This window comes from Cucumis melo, chromosome 6, assembly GCF_025177605.1.
Source record: "Cucumis melo cultivar AY chromosome 6, USDA_Cmelo_AY_1.0, whole genome shotgun sequence".
Lineage (NCBI taxonomy): Eukaryota > Viridiplantae > Streptophyta > Magnoliopsida > Cucurbitales > Cucurbitaceae > Cucumis > Cucumis melo.
Window position 1 is genome coordinate 24,802,670 of NC_066862.1, and position 16,556 is coordinate 24,819,225.

Sequence of the window (16,556 nt, forward strand, 5' to 3'; positions counted from 1 at the left end):
CTATATGGAGTCATGTTATTTTGCATGCAGCATCACTTATATGCATAAGACCGAAATCTTATCATAAGTATTCCCCAATACAATTAGCTTATGGCCAGAAGCCAAGTATTTATCATTTGCGAATTTTTAGTTGTGCAGTATATGCTCCAATTTCCCCACCATAACATATTACAATGGGACCTCAAAGAAGGTTAGGAATATATGTCAGTTTTGAATCCCCATCAATTATTAGATGATTTGAACCTTTGACGGGGGATGTATTTACTGCACGATTTGTTGATTGTCATTTAATAAGACAATTTTTCTAACATTAGGGGGAGGAATTAAGAAGTTGGAAAATGAAATTTTATGAAATGTATCGTTATTGTCTCATTTAGATCATCGTACAAAGCAATTTGAACTACAAGTTCAAAAGAGAATTCATTTACAAAGTGTAGCAAACCAAATGTCAGATGCATTTCCAGATACTAAGAAAGTAACCAAATCATATATTTCAACTGCAAATGCTCCATCTAGAATTGAAATCCCAACTCAGCAAGTTGATACAATTAATGAATCAGTGATGCGCCAAAAGTGTGGTAGACCGATAGATTCAAAGGATAAAAATTCTCGAAAAAGAAAAGTGACTAATAGTCGAAATGACTTAATTGACAATAGAAACATTCAAGAAAAAGTCATGGACACAACTAATGGTAAACATGTTGAAGAGACCCAAGTATATGAAGATAACAATGAGATCTCGATAAATTATACCATAACAGAAAAAAGATGGAATAGAACTAATGTAGTCGTGGACAACATTTTTGCGTATAATGTGAAAATCTTGATATGCATCTTATGGTTGTAGTTATAGCATACTTGTATAGATCTTTGGAAAATGAAATCTATATGAAAATCCCTAAAGGATTTAAGATACCTGAATCATATAATTCAAACTTTAGAGAATTATGTTCAATCAAATTACAAAGATCATTATATGGATTGAAACAATCAGGATGTATGTTGTAACGACCCAACTTTTCCGGACTAAGCTCAGGTCACTACCAAATACCAAAACTCGACTATTCAACGTAAAATTTAAAACGGACCAGATACGATTCATTAAAACAGTATAAACCTTACAAAAGACAGTTTCGGGCCCTATTTTAAATAATTCAAAAAGAAAATCACAAAATAAAATGTCAAGTCACCAGTCCAAAAATCATAATCAAAATATTCTGACAAAATACATAGCGGAAGCGAAAGAAAAACGGACGCGTCCATATGGCCTTCACGCATCCTTCCTGCCTCTCGTCGGTCTGCCCCTCGCTATACCCCTACCTGAAAAGTTAAAGAAGAGAAAGGGTGAGTATAAACATACCCAGTAAGGGACCCACTACTGGGCCCGTTAGGGAACAACAGTTAACTTCCTATTCGGGGGTACCCTACATAACAGTCTAGTGGTTCCGTAGAACGCACATATCAGTCTAGTGCTCCCGAAGGATGCACATATCAGTCTAGTGCTCCCGAAGGATGCACATATCAGTCTAGTGCTCCCGAGGGATGCACATATCAGTCTAGTGCCCCCGAAGGATGCACATATCAGTCTAGTGCTCCCGAAGGATGCACATATCAGTCTAGTGCTCCCGAAGGATACACATATCAGTCTAGTACTCCCGAAGGATGCACCTCTCAGTAAGGCACACTACCCCATAGATGAAGCTAACCGTTACCCCTCAGCCCTTACTAAACTGTCTACATCAGTCACATCTCAACGGCATTCATATTACAGTCCCGCCATAGACTTTGTCAGTCAGATAGTATAGGTTTAACATCTACACCCTCAGTTGCTTTATGCATTACCGATTCGCACACCAATAGGGAAACCCTAGGTCCAATCGACTAACCAACCAAAACCGGACTCACTGTCCTTTCCCGTCCAAACTCCATGAACCACATCCAGACCAGTGTTTAATACATACTAAACCGTAACTTTAAGGTCCATCAACATATAATTTCAATCCACAAATAGCAGTCACAGTATATTTTCATCAGACAAAATATAATATCAGTACTTAACAGTCAACACGCATACAGATATTCAGTACAGTCACCAACGTGTAATCCCCTGTGGATTACTACGGTTTTAACCTGGACTCGGGGTCCAGTAGTAGGAAAACCCTTACCTGAAACTCGGTTATGCCCCTCGATCGAAATCCACGCTTGACAGATCCAAGGAAAGGAGGCTATCTCCAACCAGGCCTACCGCGAGACCCGAGAACCCAAGTGTCAAATCTGAACTACCTTCAAGGGAGACAAGTAGGGCCATATCTTATTCCAATATTCAAACTCTAATCGGATGTAGCAACATTAGAGAATTCATCGAAAACAATCCTTACCGAAGACTCACCGTGACCCGGAGCGGAGGAAGGAAGGCTTAGGTGGCTTGGTGAAACAAGGAGCTCGGCTCGGCTTGAAGACGCTCGGCTCGGCTCGGCTCGGCTCCACCTCGGCTCGGCTCGGCTTGGCTTCGGCTCGGCTCAACTCGGCTCGCGGCTCGGCTCACTCGGCTCGCGGCTCGGCTCACTCGGCTCGCGGCTCGGCTCGCGGCTCGCTCGGCTTAGGGCTCGGCTCGGACAAGGATGGCGGCTCGGGTACGGCTCGCGGCTCGGCTTGGTCGACTCGGCTCACCCGGATTGTGTGGCTCGGATCGGAAACGGGCTCGGGTCAGCTGGAACCGGGTCGGGTCGAACGGCTAGCACGATTCCGCGGCTTCTTTTCTTTCCGGCGAACGACGGCGCTTCCTCCGTGCTCGGTCGGCGTTGGAGACACGAGCTGATGACGGAGAGTACGCCGGCGGTGGTAGAACGACGAGAGAACGACGGAGAAAGAAAAGGAAAATGGATGGTTCGAGTGGCGGTGGCGCGGCGGAGAGAAAACGAAAACGGAGGGAAGGAAAGGAGATGGTGGCGGCGTCGGCTGTCGTCGGTGGGGGCTGTAAGGAAGATGAAGGAGAAGAGAAGGAGAGATGGGCTGCGCGAACGGCGGCGGTGGTCGGGCGAAGGATGGAGGAAGATGAGGAAATGGATGGCTCGGTGGCGGCGTCGGCGAGAGAGAAAAGAAATTTCGAGGGGGGGCTGCGCGCGAACTTAGGGTTTTTCTCTTTTTTTTTTTTGTAAAATATATATATATATATATATAAATAATAATAATAAATTTATATGTAATAATAAAAAAATAGTTAATAATAATAATAATAATAATAATCTTAATTATAATAAAAATAAAGATAAATAATGATATATACATATATATATATATTAAATAAAATAATATAAATTTATAATAGATTATTAATATATATTATTAAAATAATATTAAATAAGAATATTAATATTTATTTTAAACAAAATAAAAGAAAACATTAACATTAGAATAATGATAATAATCCCCGAACAATTTACTTAAAAATGCTAAAATTTTACCTCGAACGTCGGGGCGTTACATTCTTCCCTCCTTAGGGAACTTTCGTCCTCGAAAGTTTTATTCCTCGAACAGTTCGGGATAACGGGATCTCATGTCGTCTTCACGCTCCCAAGTAGCCTCTTCTACCCGGTGATTCCGCCATAAGACTTTAACTAGGGGAATTTGTTTATTTCTCAACGTCTTCACCTCTCTAGCCAGCACCTCAACAGGTTGTTCAACATAGCTCAAGTTTTCATCAATCTCTAGTGGCTCGTAATCCACTACATGGGATGGATCTGGCACGTACTTCCTCAACATAGAAACGTGAAACACATCATGGACTGTCGAAAGTGATGGAGGCAACGCCAAGCGGTACGCTACAGGGCCAATCCGCTCCAGAATCTCAAATGGCCCAACAAAACGGGGACTCAACTTTCCTCTCCTTTCAAAACGCAAGACACCTTTCATAGGTGCTACCTTTAAGAACACCTTATCCCCTATCTCAAACTCAAGGTCCTTCCGCCTCACATCTGCATAACTCTTCTGTCTACTCTGAGCGGTATGCATGCGTGATCTAATCTTCTGAATTGCTTCGTTAGTAGACTGAACTAACTCAGGACCCATCAATCTCTGCTCACCTACCTCACCCCAGCAAACCGGGGATCTACAACATCTGCCGTACAGGGCCTCAAACGGTGCCATGCCAATAGTAGCCTGATAACTGTTATTATAAGCAAATTCCATCAAATGCAAGTGGGAGTCCCAGCTACCTGGAAATTCCAATGCACACGCCCGCAACATATCCTCTAAAACCTGGTTCAGACGCTCAGTCTGACCGTCAGTCTGTGGATGGAAAGCCGTACTAAAGTCCAACCTCGTGCCCATAGCAGTCTGCAAACCCTTCCAAAATTTGGAAGTGAAACGGGCATCTCTATCAGAAACAATCGACACTGGCACTCCATGTAATCTCATTATCTCAGACATGTACAACTGTGCCCACTTACTAGCAGTATAGGTGGATTTACCCGGAACAAAGTGCGCTGACTTAGTAAGTCTGTCCACCACAACCCAGATCACTGTAAAACCCCTCAGAGTTCTCGGTAGCCCTGTAATGAAATCCATGGACACGTTCTCCCACTTCCATTCCGGTATGCACAAGGGTTGTAATAAACCCGCTGGTTTCTGCCTTGGTGCCTTAACCTGCTGGCACACCAAGCATTTACTAACAAATTCTGCTACTTCCCTCTTCATGTTACGCCACCAATAAACTCGCTTCAGGTCCTGATACATCTTCGTACTACCTGGGTGCATGGAAAATGGGGAACTGTGCGCCTCGGATAATAATTCTGTCTTAACCGCACAATCTGACGGAACACAGAGGCGTCTTTCAAACAACAGTCCACCATCAGAGGATAACGAAAACTCAGCCGTTTGCCCTGCCTCTGCTAGGCCACGTTTCTCAACCAGATAAGGATCGTTACTCTGAGCATCAATGATCCTCTGCCTCAAAGTCGGCTGTACCGTCAACTGGGCTAACTGCATAGTAACTGCCCCCACTGACACTGCAATCTCAGCCCGCTCAAGATCCCGATGCAATGGGGCCTGCCTGGTAATGAGTGCTGCTGAATGTGATACTTTCCTACTAAGAGCATCAGCTACCACATTTGCCTTGCCTGGATGATACAGTATCTCACAATCGTAATCCTTCACTAACTCAAGCCACCTTCGCTGTCTCATATTTAATTCTTTCTGAGTAAAGAAGTATTTCAAGCTCTTATGATCTGTGAATATCTGTATCTTTTCACCATATAAATAATGCCTCCATATTTTCAAAGCGAAAACCACTGCTGCCAACTCTAGATCATGTGTAGGGTAGTTCTACTCATGACTCTTCAACTGACGAGACGCATAGGCGACCACTTTACCCTGCTGCATCAAAACACAACCCAGACCCTTCTTGGAAGCATCACTATAAATCACGAAACTGTCAGAACCATCGGGTACCGTGAGAACTGGTGCGGTAACTAGCTTCTGTTTAAGGGTCTGGAAACTGTCCTCACACGCCTTGCTCCAAACAAAAGGAGCTCCCTTTCTGGTCAACTGAGTAAGAGGAGTAGCTATCCGAGAAAAGTTCTCCACAAACCGTCGATAATAGCCTGCTAAACCCAGAAAACTACGAACCTCACTGACTGTGGAAGGTCGGGTCCAACCGGTAACTGCCTCTATCTTAGCTGGATCTACAGAGACTCCAGCCTTAGAAACCACGTGGCCCAGAAAGGACACCTGCTTCAGCCAAAACTCGCACTTCGAGAACTTTGCGTACAACTTATTATCCCGAAGTGTTTGCAAAACCATACGCAAGTGCTCCTCGTGTTCGGCCTCCGTCTTAGAGTATATCAAGATATCGTCGATAAACACAATCACAAAAGTATCTAGGAATTCCCTAAACACTCTGTTCATCAAGTCCATAAACACTGCCGGAGCATTCGTCAAACCAAAAGACATCACAATAAACTCGTAGTGTCCATATCTGGATCGAAATGCTGTCTTCGGTATATCCTCATCCTTAATCCTCAGCTGATGGTATCCCGACCGAAGATCAATCTTAGAGAACACGGTGGCTCCCTGTAACTGGTCAAATAGATCGTCAATCCTGGGCAAGGGATATCTGTTCTTTACGGTTACTTTGTTCAACTCCCTTTGTCCATGGAGATGGTGGCGGCGTCGGCTGTCGTCGGTGGGGGCTGTAAGGAAGATGAAGGAGAAGAGAAGGAGAGATGGGCTGCGCGAACGGCGGCGGTGGTCGGGCGAAGGATGGAGGAAGATGAGGAAATGGATGGCTCGGTGGCGGCGTCGGCGAGAGAGAAAAGAAATTTCGAGGGGGGGCTGCGCGCGAACTTAGGGTTTTTCTCTTTTTTTTTTTGTAAAATATATATATATATATATATATATATAATAATAAATTTATATGTAATAATAAAAAAATAGTTAATAATAATAATAATAATAATAATCTTAATTATAATAAAAATAAAGATAAATAATTATATATACATATATATATATTAAATAAAATAATATAAATTTATAATAGATTATTAATATATATTATTAAAATAATATTAAATAAGAATATTAATATTTATTTTAAACAAAATAAAAGAAAACATTAACATTAGAATAATGATAATAATCCCCGAACAATTTACTTAAAAATGCTAAAATTTTACCTCGAACGTCGGGGCGTTACATATGTGGTACAATCACTTAAGTAAATATTTATTGAAAGAAGATTATCAAAATAACCCAATTTGTCCATGTATTTTTATTAAAAAATCACAGTCAGGATTTGCGATTATAGCCGTATATGTCAATGATTTGAATAATTGAAACTCTTAAAGAGCTTTCAAAGGCAATAGAATATCTAAAAAAAGAATTTGAAATGAAAAATCTTGGCAAAACAAAATTTTGTCTTGGCTTGCAAATCGAGCATTTAGCGATGAGATTTTTATTCATCTTTCTACATATACATAAAATATTTTAAAAAGATTCTACATGGACAAAGCACACCCATTAAACATTCCAATGGTGGTTTGATCACTAGATGTAGAAAATGATATCTTTCGACCTCGAGAAGATAATGAAGAATTACTTGGTCCTGGAATACCATACCTGAATGCAATAGGTGCACTAATGTATCTTTGGTTGAGGTCAATGATTCGTCATATTCGAGAACCATGTGGTTTTTCTTTTAGTAAAAATTTACCAACAATATTATTTAAAGATAATACCGCATGTATAGCACAAGTCAAAGGAGTCTATATAAAAGGAGACAGAACAAAGCATATCTCACTAAAACTCTTCTATACCCAAGACCTTGAAGAAAATGGAGACATCAGTGTTTAACAAATTTCTTCAAAAGACCACTTGATGCACTTATTCACAAAGGCATTACCCACATCAACATTTGAAAAGTTGGTGCACAACATTGGGATGTGATGACTTAAAGAACTCAAGTGATGCATTCATAAGGAGGAGTAGAAATATTGCCCTTAAAGAATAGGAATACTGCACTTTTTCCCTTGACTATGACTTTTTCCATTGAGTTTTCCTAACCAAGTTTTTAATGAGATAGTCATTAATGTATAAAAATGATGTACTCTTTTTCCTTCACTAGGATTTTTTTCCATCGACTTTTTTCCTAGTAATAACGAGACATTTATTTTTATATAATATGAATAACTAAGGGAGAGTATTTTAAATATAATGATATATTATAAATGTAGATATCCATAACCTGCATAGGTTACAATTTTAATATAACTCTCATTCATTTGTAATATACATAAGTTGCTATTAATATTGTAACATTATGTTACAATCCTATTATGTTACAATTCCATTGAATTCCATGATGTAACATATAACATAAGACATATAGATGTGTGGTGCATTTGTAATACAGACCACAATTAAATTCAATAGAATTATCCTATATTTCCTCTTGTTTGCATTGTTCTTATTTAGTTTTTCTGTTATTTATTTTATAAATATTTTGATTCTATATTTAAAAATAGCTATTTATTATTTATCCTTTATCTAGTAAGATCAAATATTAATTTTCGATTTACTTGAAAATAATATGAAATTCATTTTTTTTTCTTTGTTTCTTTTTTTCTTTTTTATGCTGTTAGATGAAAGAGGAAAAATACTATAAATAAATTAATAAAGTTGTAGTTAAACGTAATGAGGCAGAATGAAATAATTAACACTAAGCTTCTTCTTTATAGCTCAAAGAAATTTCATCAGAATCACTAAAATTGGACAATAATTGAAGATTTTGTACGACATGTAATATTTAAAAACAAAGCTTCAGCGTCAAGTATTTAAGGATAAATTCATAGAAAAAGCATTGAAATACACACAGTACTCACCTTAACAATAACATAAAAAGTTCTCCTAGTATATTACTGCAGTTGTCTTCCCTTTTCCCTTCAATTCATAAGTAACCATAGAGTCCTACTTTTCATTACTCTGCGTGCCAACTACCAAACCAAACATAAATTGGATCACCAAGCAGCAAAGTGGTTTTAATTAATAAGAGGCAACGTTGACGGTGCTTTCCTTTATGTCGACACTATGTAGCACCACAGTCTCCACCGTTAGCCCCGGCCCGAACCCGAACAGAACTCCCCATTCGAGCCCTTCTCCGGTTGTTGAATTCCCTTCCTCCATAGAGTTCTTCCTCATTTGATCCATTATAAACAACACACACGCGCTTGACATGTTACCATACTCGCTTAGAACCTCTCGAGTTGCTCTCATCTTTTCCTCCTTTAGACTTAGTTTCGCCTCCACCTATTGTTGTTCAAAAATATGGATGCATCATTGAATAATAGGCTATACATTTCAATCCCACTATTTTGGATTAATATGTTTAAATTTCTCTGACCTTCAAAACTTACCATTCCAATAATATATATTTGACAAGATAAATAAATAAATAAATAAATAAATAAATAAATTTCTTTTCTTTAATTTCAATGTTACCGTATCAAGAAATGGTTACCTGATCGAGAATGGCAGGGCCGCCAGGATGGGCTATCCAGAAAATGGAATTCCAATCGCTAATTCCAAGTGGTGTAAATGCCTCTTTAAGGCTCTTCTCAATGTTCTTAGAGATAAGGCCAGGCACATCTTTAAGCAAATGGAAGGTCAGCCCCACTTCCCTCAAATGTCCGTCGATCGCCCCCTCCGAGTCCGGCAACACCGTCGATCCGGTCCAGACCAACTCGTACAATGGCCGCTCTGCTGACAGATCCGGATCCGACCCAACAATCACCGCCCCTGCACCATCTCCAAACAACGCCTGACCCACCATCGAGTCCAAATGAGTCTCGGAGGGCCCACGGAACGTGACAGCGGTGATCTCCGAGCAGACGACCAACACTCTGGCTCCTCTGTTGTTCTCCGCTAAATCCTTGGCGAGGCGGAGGACGGTTCCGCCAGCGAAGCAGCCTTGCTGGTACATCATGTAGCGTTTGACGGAGGGTCGGAGACCGAGGAGCTTGAGGAGTTGGTAATCGGCGCCGGGCATGTCGACGCCGGAAGTGGTGCAGAAGATGAGATGTGTGATTTTGGATTTGGGTTGGCCCCACTCTTTAATAGCTTTTGCAGCCGCTTCTTTTCCCAGTTTTGGTACCTCAACGACCACCATGTCTTGACGCGCGTCTAAGGAAGGTGCCATGTACTCGCACATATTCGGATTCTCTCGAAGAATCTCCTCCGTCAGATACATGTGTCGCTTTCTGATCATCGACTTTTCACCTAAGCCATGTCGTCACCATCTTTTTAATCATAATAACTAATAAAACTTTTAATATATTTGTCATTTTTCTTTTTCTCTTTCTTCTTTTCATGCTATAAGAATATTCGTGCTAAATAAATACATTTGTAAATAATATTAGGCTATTGGATTTTCACCAATGGATCTTTCATTTCGTGAACTATTTCAAAAATCAATTTAAAATTTATAAATATTACATATGAAAATGTAAAAATTAACTAAAATATTTGGATATATTTATAAATAAATCAATCATAAATAGCGTATATTAATAAAATCTAAAATTTTTATTTATTTTATAAATATTTTTAAATCCTACTATTTCTCAATAATTTTATTTTAAAAAATTAAAATTAAAATTTTAAATTTATTAGTTCTTATTATTAATTAGTCTCCCGAATGTGTGTTAATCCAAATTTGATCAGTCCCTATTATTAATTAGTCCCTAACAAATTTAAAGATTTAATTGATATTCAGAAAAATATTGAAAGACTAAATAGATATAAATTTAGAAAGCTTTTTAGGTAAAGATTATCATATTATATGGCAATGATCACAGTAGTTATTCCTAAATTCGCTAAGTATTTCCTATCTATTACACTATATACAATTTTGTCATTTATTTTTTTATTTTTCGCTATAATATTTCTACGGGTTTTATCCAAAGAATAAAAAACTGTAAGATCATTTTGATATACTCTTATGAATTTATTTACAACTATAAAAATTTCCATTATAATATCTAGTTTAACTTTATTAATTATATTTGATTTTTAAATTTAAAAAATGAACGATTTGACAAAGTAAGAGAAATTCATTGTTTTCAACGTAAAAGATGATTATAACTCAATAAAAGAATGCATTGTTATCGACTTAGAAGATGATCTTCACTTCATGAAGAAAAAATAATAATAATTAAGATGATGATAAAAATAATAACGATAAAGACGTGATCGAGTCTAAAGTGATCGCTTTCTTAAAAGAAAAAAAAAATTTAAAAATAAAATGAAATGCACATTCTAAAATTTTAAATAACATACACATTCGGGAGAACTTCTCCTTCAATTGAGTCATATGTTCGGATTTAGTAATGCGAAAGTAGTAGTCAGGGTAGTCTGACTGTAGAACGCTATGCGGTGGTGTGGCAGTGCCAATCGCCAAAACCGTGGCGGGGCCGTCGGCTCTCTGAGCCTTGCGGATTTCAGACACGACGGAGGCCATTGGTATGGAAAGAGTTATATTAATTAGTGATGGGACAGGAAAGAAAAGGAAAAAGTGGCACACGCAGACAAGTAGGGAAGAGTGAGAAGTTCGGTGATATGTTTTGGAAGTTCTAACATTGAAGTGGCCTTTAAAAGGAGGGTGGGTAGGTTGAATATATGGACTCTTATGCCACCACGTGGACTAGGGTTTTCTTTTTCCTAATTGGACAGTGTCTTCCCACGCGTTCTCTCCTCCGCATTGTTTCATTTTTCCTCCACTTTATTTCCACCGTAGTATAAAATTTCGAAACTATTAGGTTAGTGCAATTCAGTTCTCGAAGATCTATGCACTTGTGTTGGTTATACTAGTGGTATAATTTCAAGCCAACGATGAAATTTTGATAATATTGATTATTCAAATATTTTTCCATTGAATCTTCACGTGATTTCAACCTAAAATTGGATGGACGACGAGAATTTTTGCTTCTTGTAACATAAATAAATTTCATTTCTAAGAAACCAAAATTTAAAAAAATAATATATATTTATTTTAAACTATATTCATAAGTTTTTCCATTGAATTTTTTCCATCATTTTAACTCAAAATTAAATTGAGCGTAAGCAACAATAATATATGATAAGATTACGGTTAATACAATAGTTCTTACTCTAAATATGATGGTCCTTTAATCTTTGATTACTTTAACAATTTTTGGCCTATCTTTCCACCAAATTGTTATTATCCATGTAAATGTTGGTTTTTTATTGGGCTCTACAATAATATTATGAATAGTTAGTATATTGTTTAATAAAAGTTATTATTTTTACTATTATTCAATTGCATGTTATTGTATAATAATGCCCATGAATATGTTATCATATTCTAAATGTCCTTAATCGACTATTATTTTGGAAACAATAATAAATTAAGATTAGTATGAGTTATACTTAATAATCATAGGATGATTATATATGTAGAGACATAAATTATAATTGATTGTTTTGATCCTTAGACCTGAGATCATCATAGTGTTAAGCATATAAGAATTAATCTATTATAATGCAATCAAACAGTATCTTTAACTAGATAATTATAAATGTTATACTCGAATACGTTATGAATTATGTAATGAACAATGATTAATCAAGATGAAATTTATTCCTCTTGTTATGGAGAGATATCTCTGGGCCCCTCGATTAAGCATGACTGTGAAAATGCATGACCATGCTATAAATGAATTAATAAGGGTATTAATGTCATTTATTATTCAGTATGCTTATTGATCGAGAAAGCAATTGAATTAGATAAGGCGACTTTATCCAATCCTTATATTCAATTAAATATATCGCGTGATAAAAGGATTAAAACAATAATTGTATTATATTATGTTGGATCACCGACTTAATTTAATATGAGTAGCCATAATGTCTTGCATGCTAGAAACTAAATATGACTTATGGGCCATAAAATGAGTTATGGACTCATTGCCATATTAAATTAACCTAACGGGTCACACATGAAAGAACTATGTCAAATTTATCTTTGGGCTGTGTAATTAATAAGCCCAATTGGAGAATTAGAAGCTTGTTAGCTAAGTTACTCGAAAACCTAAACTTATTAGGAAATCCTAGGAAGCCTATTGGTGGGATTCAGACTTAGTGTTGTGCAGTGTGGTGTGTGTATATATCTTATTCTATGCGGCGAGACATGGTCGTTGCATGCCTTCTGCTCTCTATATCTCACGTTCTTGCGTAGTTACTAAGTCCTTATTGTGTACAAGTTTTCCTATTGCTTGCCCAAGTATAAATGAAACAATAGGTCTCCTAGGTAATCCAGGGTCGAACATAGGAAATTGATATCAAAGCTTAGTTCTAGAGTCCACTCTTCATTTAGACGGTATAAAAAAATTATCTATACAGTATGAAAAAGTGTAAGTTTAAACTATATCTACTTATCTACACTAGAGGATTTGTAAAAAGGGAAAATAAGGATGGAAGCGAGATGGGAGTGCAAACTAACTTGTGTATGAAATAGTGAAGGAAGATCTCTACGTTACTAGGCATTTAAACCATGTAGCAACCTTGATGAGAGTGCGAACTAGCTTATGATTAAGACGAGCACCTCTCGATGTCTTGAAAGCCACACTTGTGTGACTCTCAGGATACAAATGACTAAATTTGGTAAAACGAGATATATCTAGAAGATTTCACTTATAAGATTTATAGAACTTCTCTTTTAAGGGTGACAACCTCTCGGTGCCAAGGACCCCTACTTGTTCTCCTTTCAGGATACAAATGATGGAAGTTATCTCGACAAGATGAAATTTGTCTCCAAACTCTTCCTTGCGCACGTTGGCCATATCCTTGCTACTTGCCTTTCTTAGGTAGTTGGCGATAAACACTAGCCAAGTGATGACTATAGCTTAGCTAATGCAATAAGAGTTATAAGCTAAGAACTTATCACAAGACCTAACTATAGATAACACATTGACAGATGAATAGTAGAGAAATGATTGATTGAAAAGGTATAAACATGCAATATATTAAAAATGTTGGCATTAGACCACTATACAATATGAACAAATACATTGCAAATAAATACAAAATGTAGAGTATAAAAATTGAAGGGGAAATGGAAAGTGGCATCTTCTCTATTTGGACTCTAAGCTTTCACTTACAGACTGATTGGAGAAGAAGAAGAACGACTTTTATAAAGGACAAAAAGGCTACTTCTTTTCGCCACTCTCTATGTTTGCACTACAAGAGACGGGGGTACTCTCGACGAACAAAAACGTCAGAAAAAGTGAAAAAACATCAGGAAAGGATATGCCGACATTTTTCACGGCATCGAAAATAACGTCGGGAGAGGCATTCTCGACACCGTGTTGGTACGGCGTCGGGAATGCCTCTCCCGACGCCGTGACATGGGTCGGCCAAAGCGGCGTCGGGAATGCCTCTGCAGACGTTATTTTTTCCTGACGTCTTTTGTGCGTCGGAAAACCCTTCCCCGACGTGTCTTATGCATCCTAGTCCCGACGTTTCATTGCATCGGGAATTCCTTTTTATATATATATATTTTTAAAACATGTAATTTCTAATTTTTCTTCCGTAAAATATTTTGCTCAAACATTCACAACGATATTCAGATTGCTCAAATATTTTTCCCGAAATTTTGGATTAAATTAAAATAAATTCAATATAAATTAAGAAATTAAGAAATACAAACACAAATAAAAAAAAATTTAAAATTAATAATACGAATAAGTTCAAAAAATATTAGTAAGTTTAATACAAAAAATGTAGTTCTCATAATACAAAAAAAGCAAACATAACAAAAGTAACTAAGTTTCTACACCTTCGGTCCTACAATGATATAAAAGTAACTAAGTTTAGTACATATATCCATATGTTCACTGTATACTATCATTACAAAAACTTAAGAATAATGGAGACATATATACGTACCGCATAGCTAGGGATCATGTGCTGGTCCCTGTTGTGCACGAATGAAGTCTTCTATCAGCTTTTGCATTTGTTCCACTTGTGAAGCTAACGCTTGGTGATTTCTATCTTGCACGTCAATCTGTTCCAAAGCTTCATTAAGTTTAGCTTGTAATTCAATACTTTTTTGTGTGGACTGCGGATAAGATGTCAAGGAACTGCTCGCACTCGTCGTCCTGTGGGTCTTCGACTTGGGTCCCCAACCAAGGCCTTCTGAGTAGCCTAGTTGTCTATCCAACACCTGATCGCATATCTCATCCTTAGAGAGTGGCTGACTACCCTCTAAGGTAGCCTGGATTGGATTTCCAGCATTTGATTTTGCAACAAATTTAAAAACTATGTTAGGTAATGTGCAAAAATATATAATGAAAGAGGATAATTAATAAGGGCATAACTTACATACGCATCCTCTATGGCCTGCAACACGAATGTCCCAACTTAAACGTGTGTTTCTCAAAACAACTCCACATGATCAACCGACTCTTCTTTTCTCTTAGCGAGCTCGTACTATCGTTCTAGAAATGACTTGGACTCGCTACTATGATTGTAAGGCTGCTTCTGTCTAGTAGCCTTATTCGTCCGTGATTGCTCCTGCATGAAAACAATTATATTGTTTATTTCTTATACACATTAAAACTTGAAATCATAATTAATCATGACAAATACCTAGAATGCACAACTCATATAGTGGTTGTAGAGGAAGTGTCAATCCTTATGACGTTCAACCAATGCATTTGGTAGGTTGACACGAGCCTTCTCCAAGTCGCTGTACTTTTTGAAGTGTCTGTGACAGTCGACCTGAAACTCTTTAAAGGTCGTGAGCATCTGATGCTTAACAAACCTATTCATTGCTTGATCATTGAAATCAAGCACAAAAAATCGCTACACATTACAAACATAACATATTAGATTGGTTAAACTTAGATATGTTTCAAATGAAATCATAAATGTGTAGTGCACTTAATTACCTGGAGGTTGCCTTTAACGATTTCAATGTATTATCTCTCAACGTCTGCCCATTTAAGGCAGCAGACAAGAAATATCTTTAGCACGCACACGCCTATCGCCTGGCTGAAGCGAATAGTGTGTGGAGAAACAGACTTCTCTGCTCCAGGGGCGATCATCATCAGAATGCACCCATTTATTGTAACGTGGCGCTCCAACTCCAAGAGTTGAGACTGCGCATGTCTCCTAAGAGTTGGAGTCGCAGGTTGTTGAGAAGAAGACCCTGCTCAATAAATCGATAATAACATATAATGTTAGAAAAAAAACATGAAATAATCACGAGTTAAAATGAAGGAAATTCTTATACTCACCCGCATTGTCGCCCACACAGACGACGACCCTCCTGCGATGTTATCTAAATTGTCCTCAAACTCGAGAAACATAACGTCCGTCTCCATAAAATTATTACGTGGGTATGACGATAACATAATGGCTGTGAACATAGAAAACAACCTAATTATTACATGGATAGCCAACACAACTTAATTATTAACAACAAAATACTTCAAGCTATCCTACTACCACCCCTTGAAACCATCCCAAACAGAAGCAAATCCAAAATAAAAAAGACTACCATAACTGCAGGATAGCCATCTCAAATCAATAACAAAGATATTCAAATGGAAATTATTCATGATCTTACAAAAAAATATTAAAATAACTAAATAATCTAATTTATCAACTAAACTAAATAATCTAAATTATCAACTCAACTAAATATTAGCTAGAATATACTAATTAGGCTTACAAGTGTCTTTATTATTTAATAAAAACTGAATTCAACTACTAAGCATATTATTGCAAAGAAATCCCTAGTAACTCCTCTTCAAATTTCAATTTAGCTAGTAATCTCCCCTTCAAATTTTAATTTAAGTATAACCCCCTTCAAATTTCAAATTAACTAAACCCCCTTCAAATTTCAATTCAACTATAACCCCGTCCCCTTCAAATTTCAATTTAACTATAACCCCCCTAATTTAATTTTCAATTTAACTATACCCCCAATTCAATTTTCAATTTAACTATAAATCCTAAACCGTAAACCCTTCAAATTTAAA

At 37.3% G+C, this 16,556-nt stretch overlaps 1 protein-coding gene across 1 annotated transcript; it reads right to left on the reverse strand.

The window, feature by feature from the left end:
* Window positions 1–8,201: 8,201 nt before the first annotated feature.
* Window positions 8,202–11,122, reverse strand: LOC103491706 (chalcone synthase 2). Its single transcript, XM_008451762.3, has 3 exons — window positions 10,831–11,122; window positions 9,014–9,771; window positions 8,202–8,802 (listed from the first exon to the last, which is right to left on the reverse strand). Exons 1-3 carry the CDS (start codon window positions 11,009–11,011, stop codon window positions 8,539–8,541), a joined length of 1,203 nt encoding a protein of 400 aa, XP_008449984.1. The 5' UTR covers window positions 11,012–11,122; the 3' UTR covers window positions 8,202–8,538.
* Between the last annotated feature and the right edge of the window lie 5,434 nt (window positions 11,123–16,556).

Coding starts and splice junctions, on each gene's coding strand:
- LOC103491706 (XM_008451762.3), bottom strand. CDS start 11,011: ATGGCCTCCGTCGTGTCTGAAATCCGCAAGGCTCAGAGAGCCGACGGC. Junction 9,772..10,830: donor GGAGAAGTTCTCCCGAATGT/GTATGTTATTTA, acceptor GACATGGCTTAG/GTGAAAAGTCGATGATCAGA. Junction 8,803..9,013: donor GCCCTGCCATTCTCGATCAG/GTAACCATTTCT, acceptor GAACAACAATAG/GTGGAGGCGAAACTAAGTCT.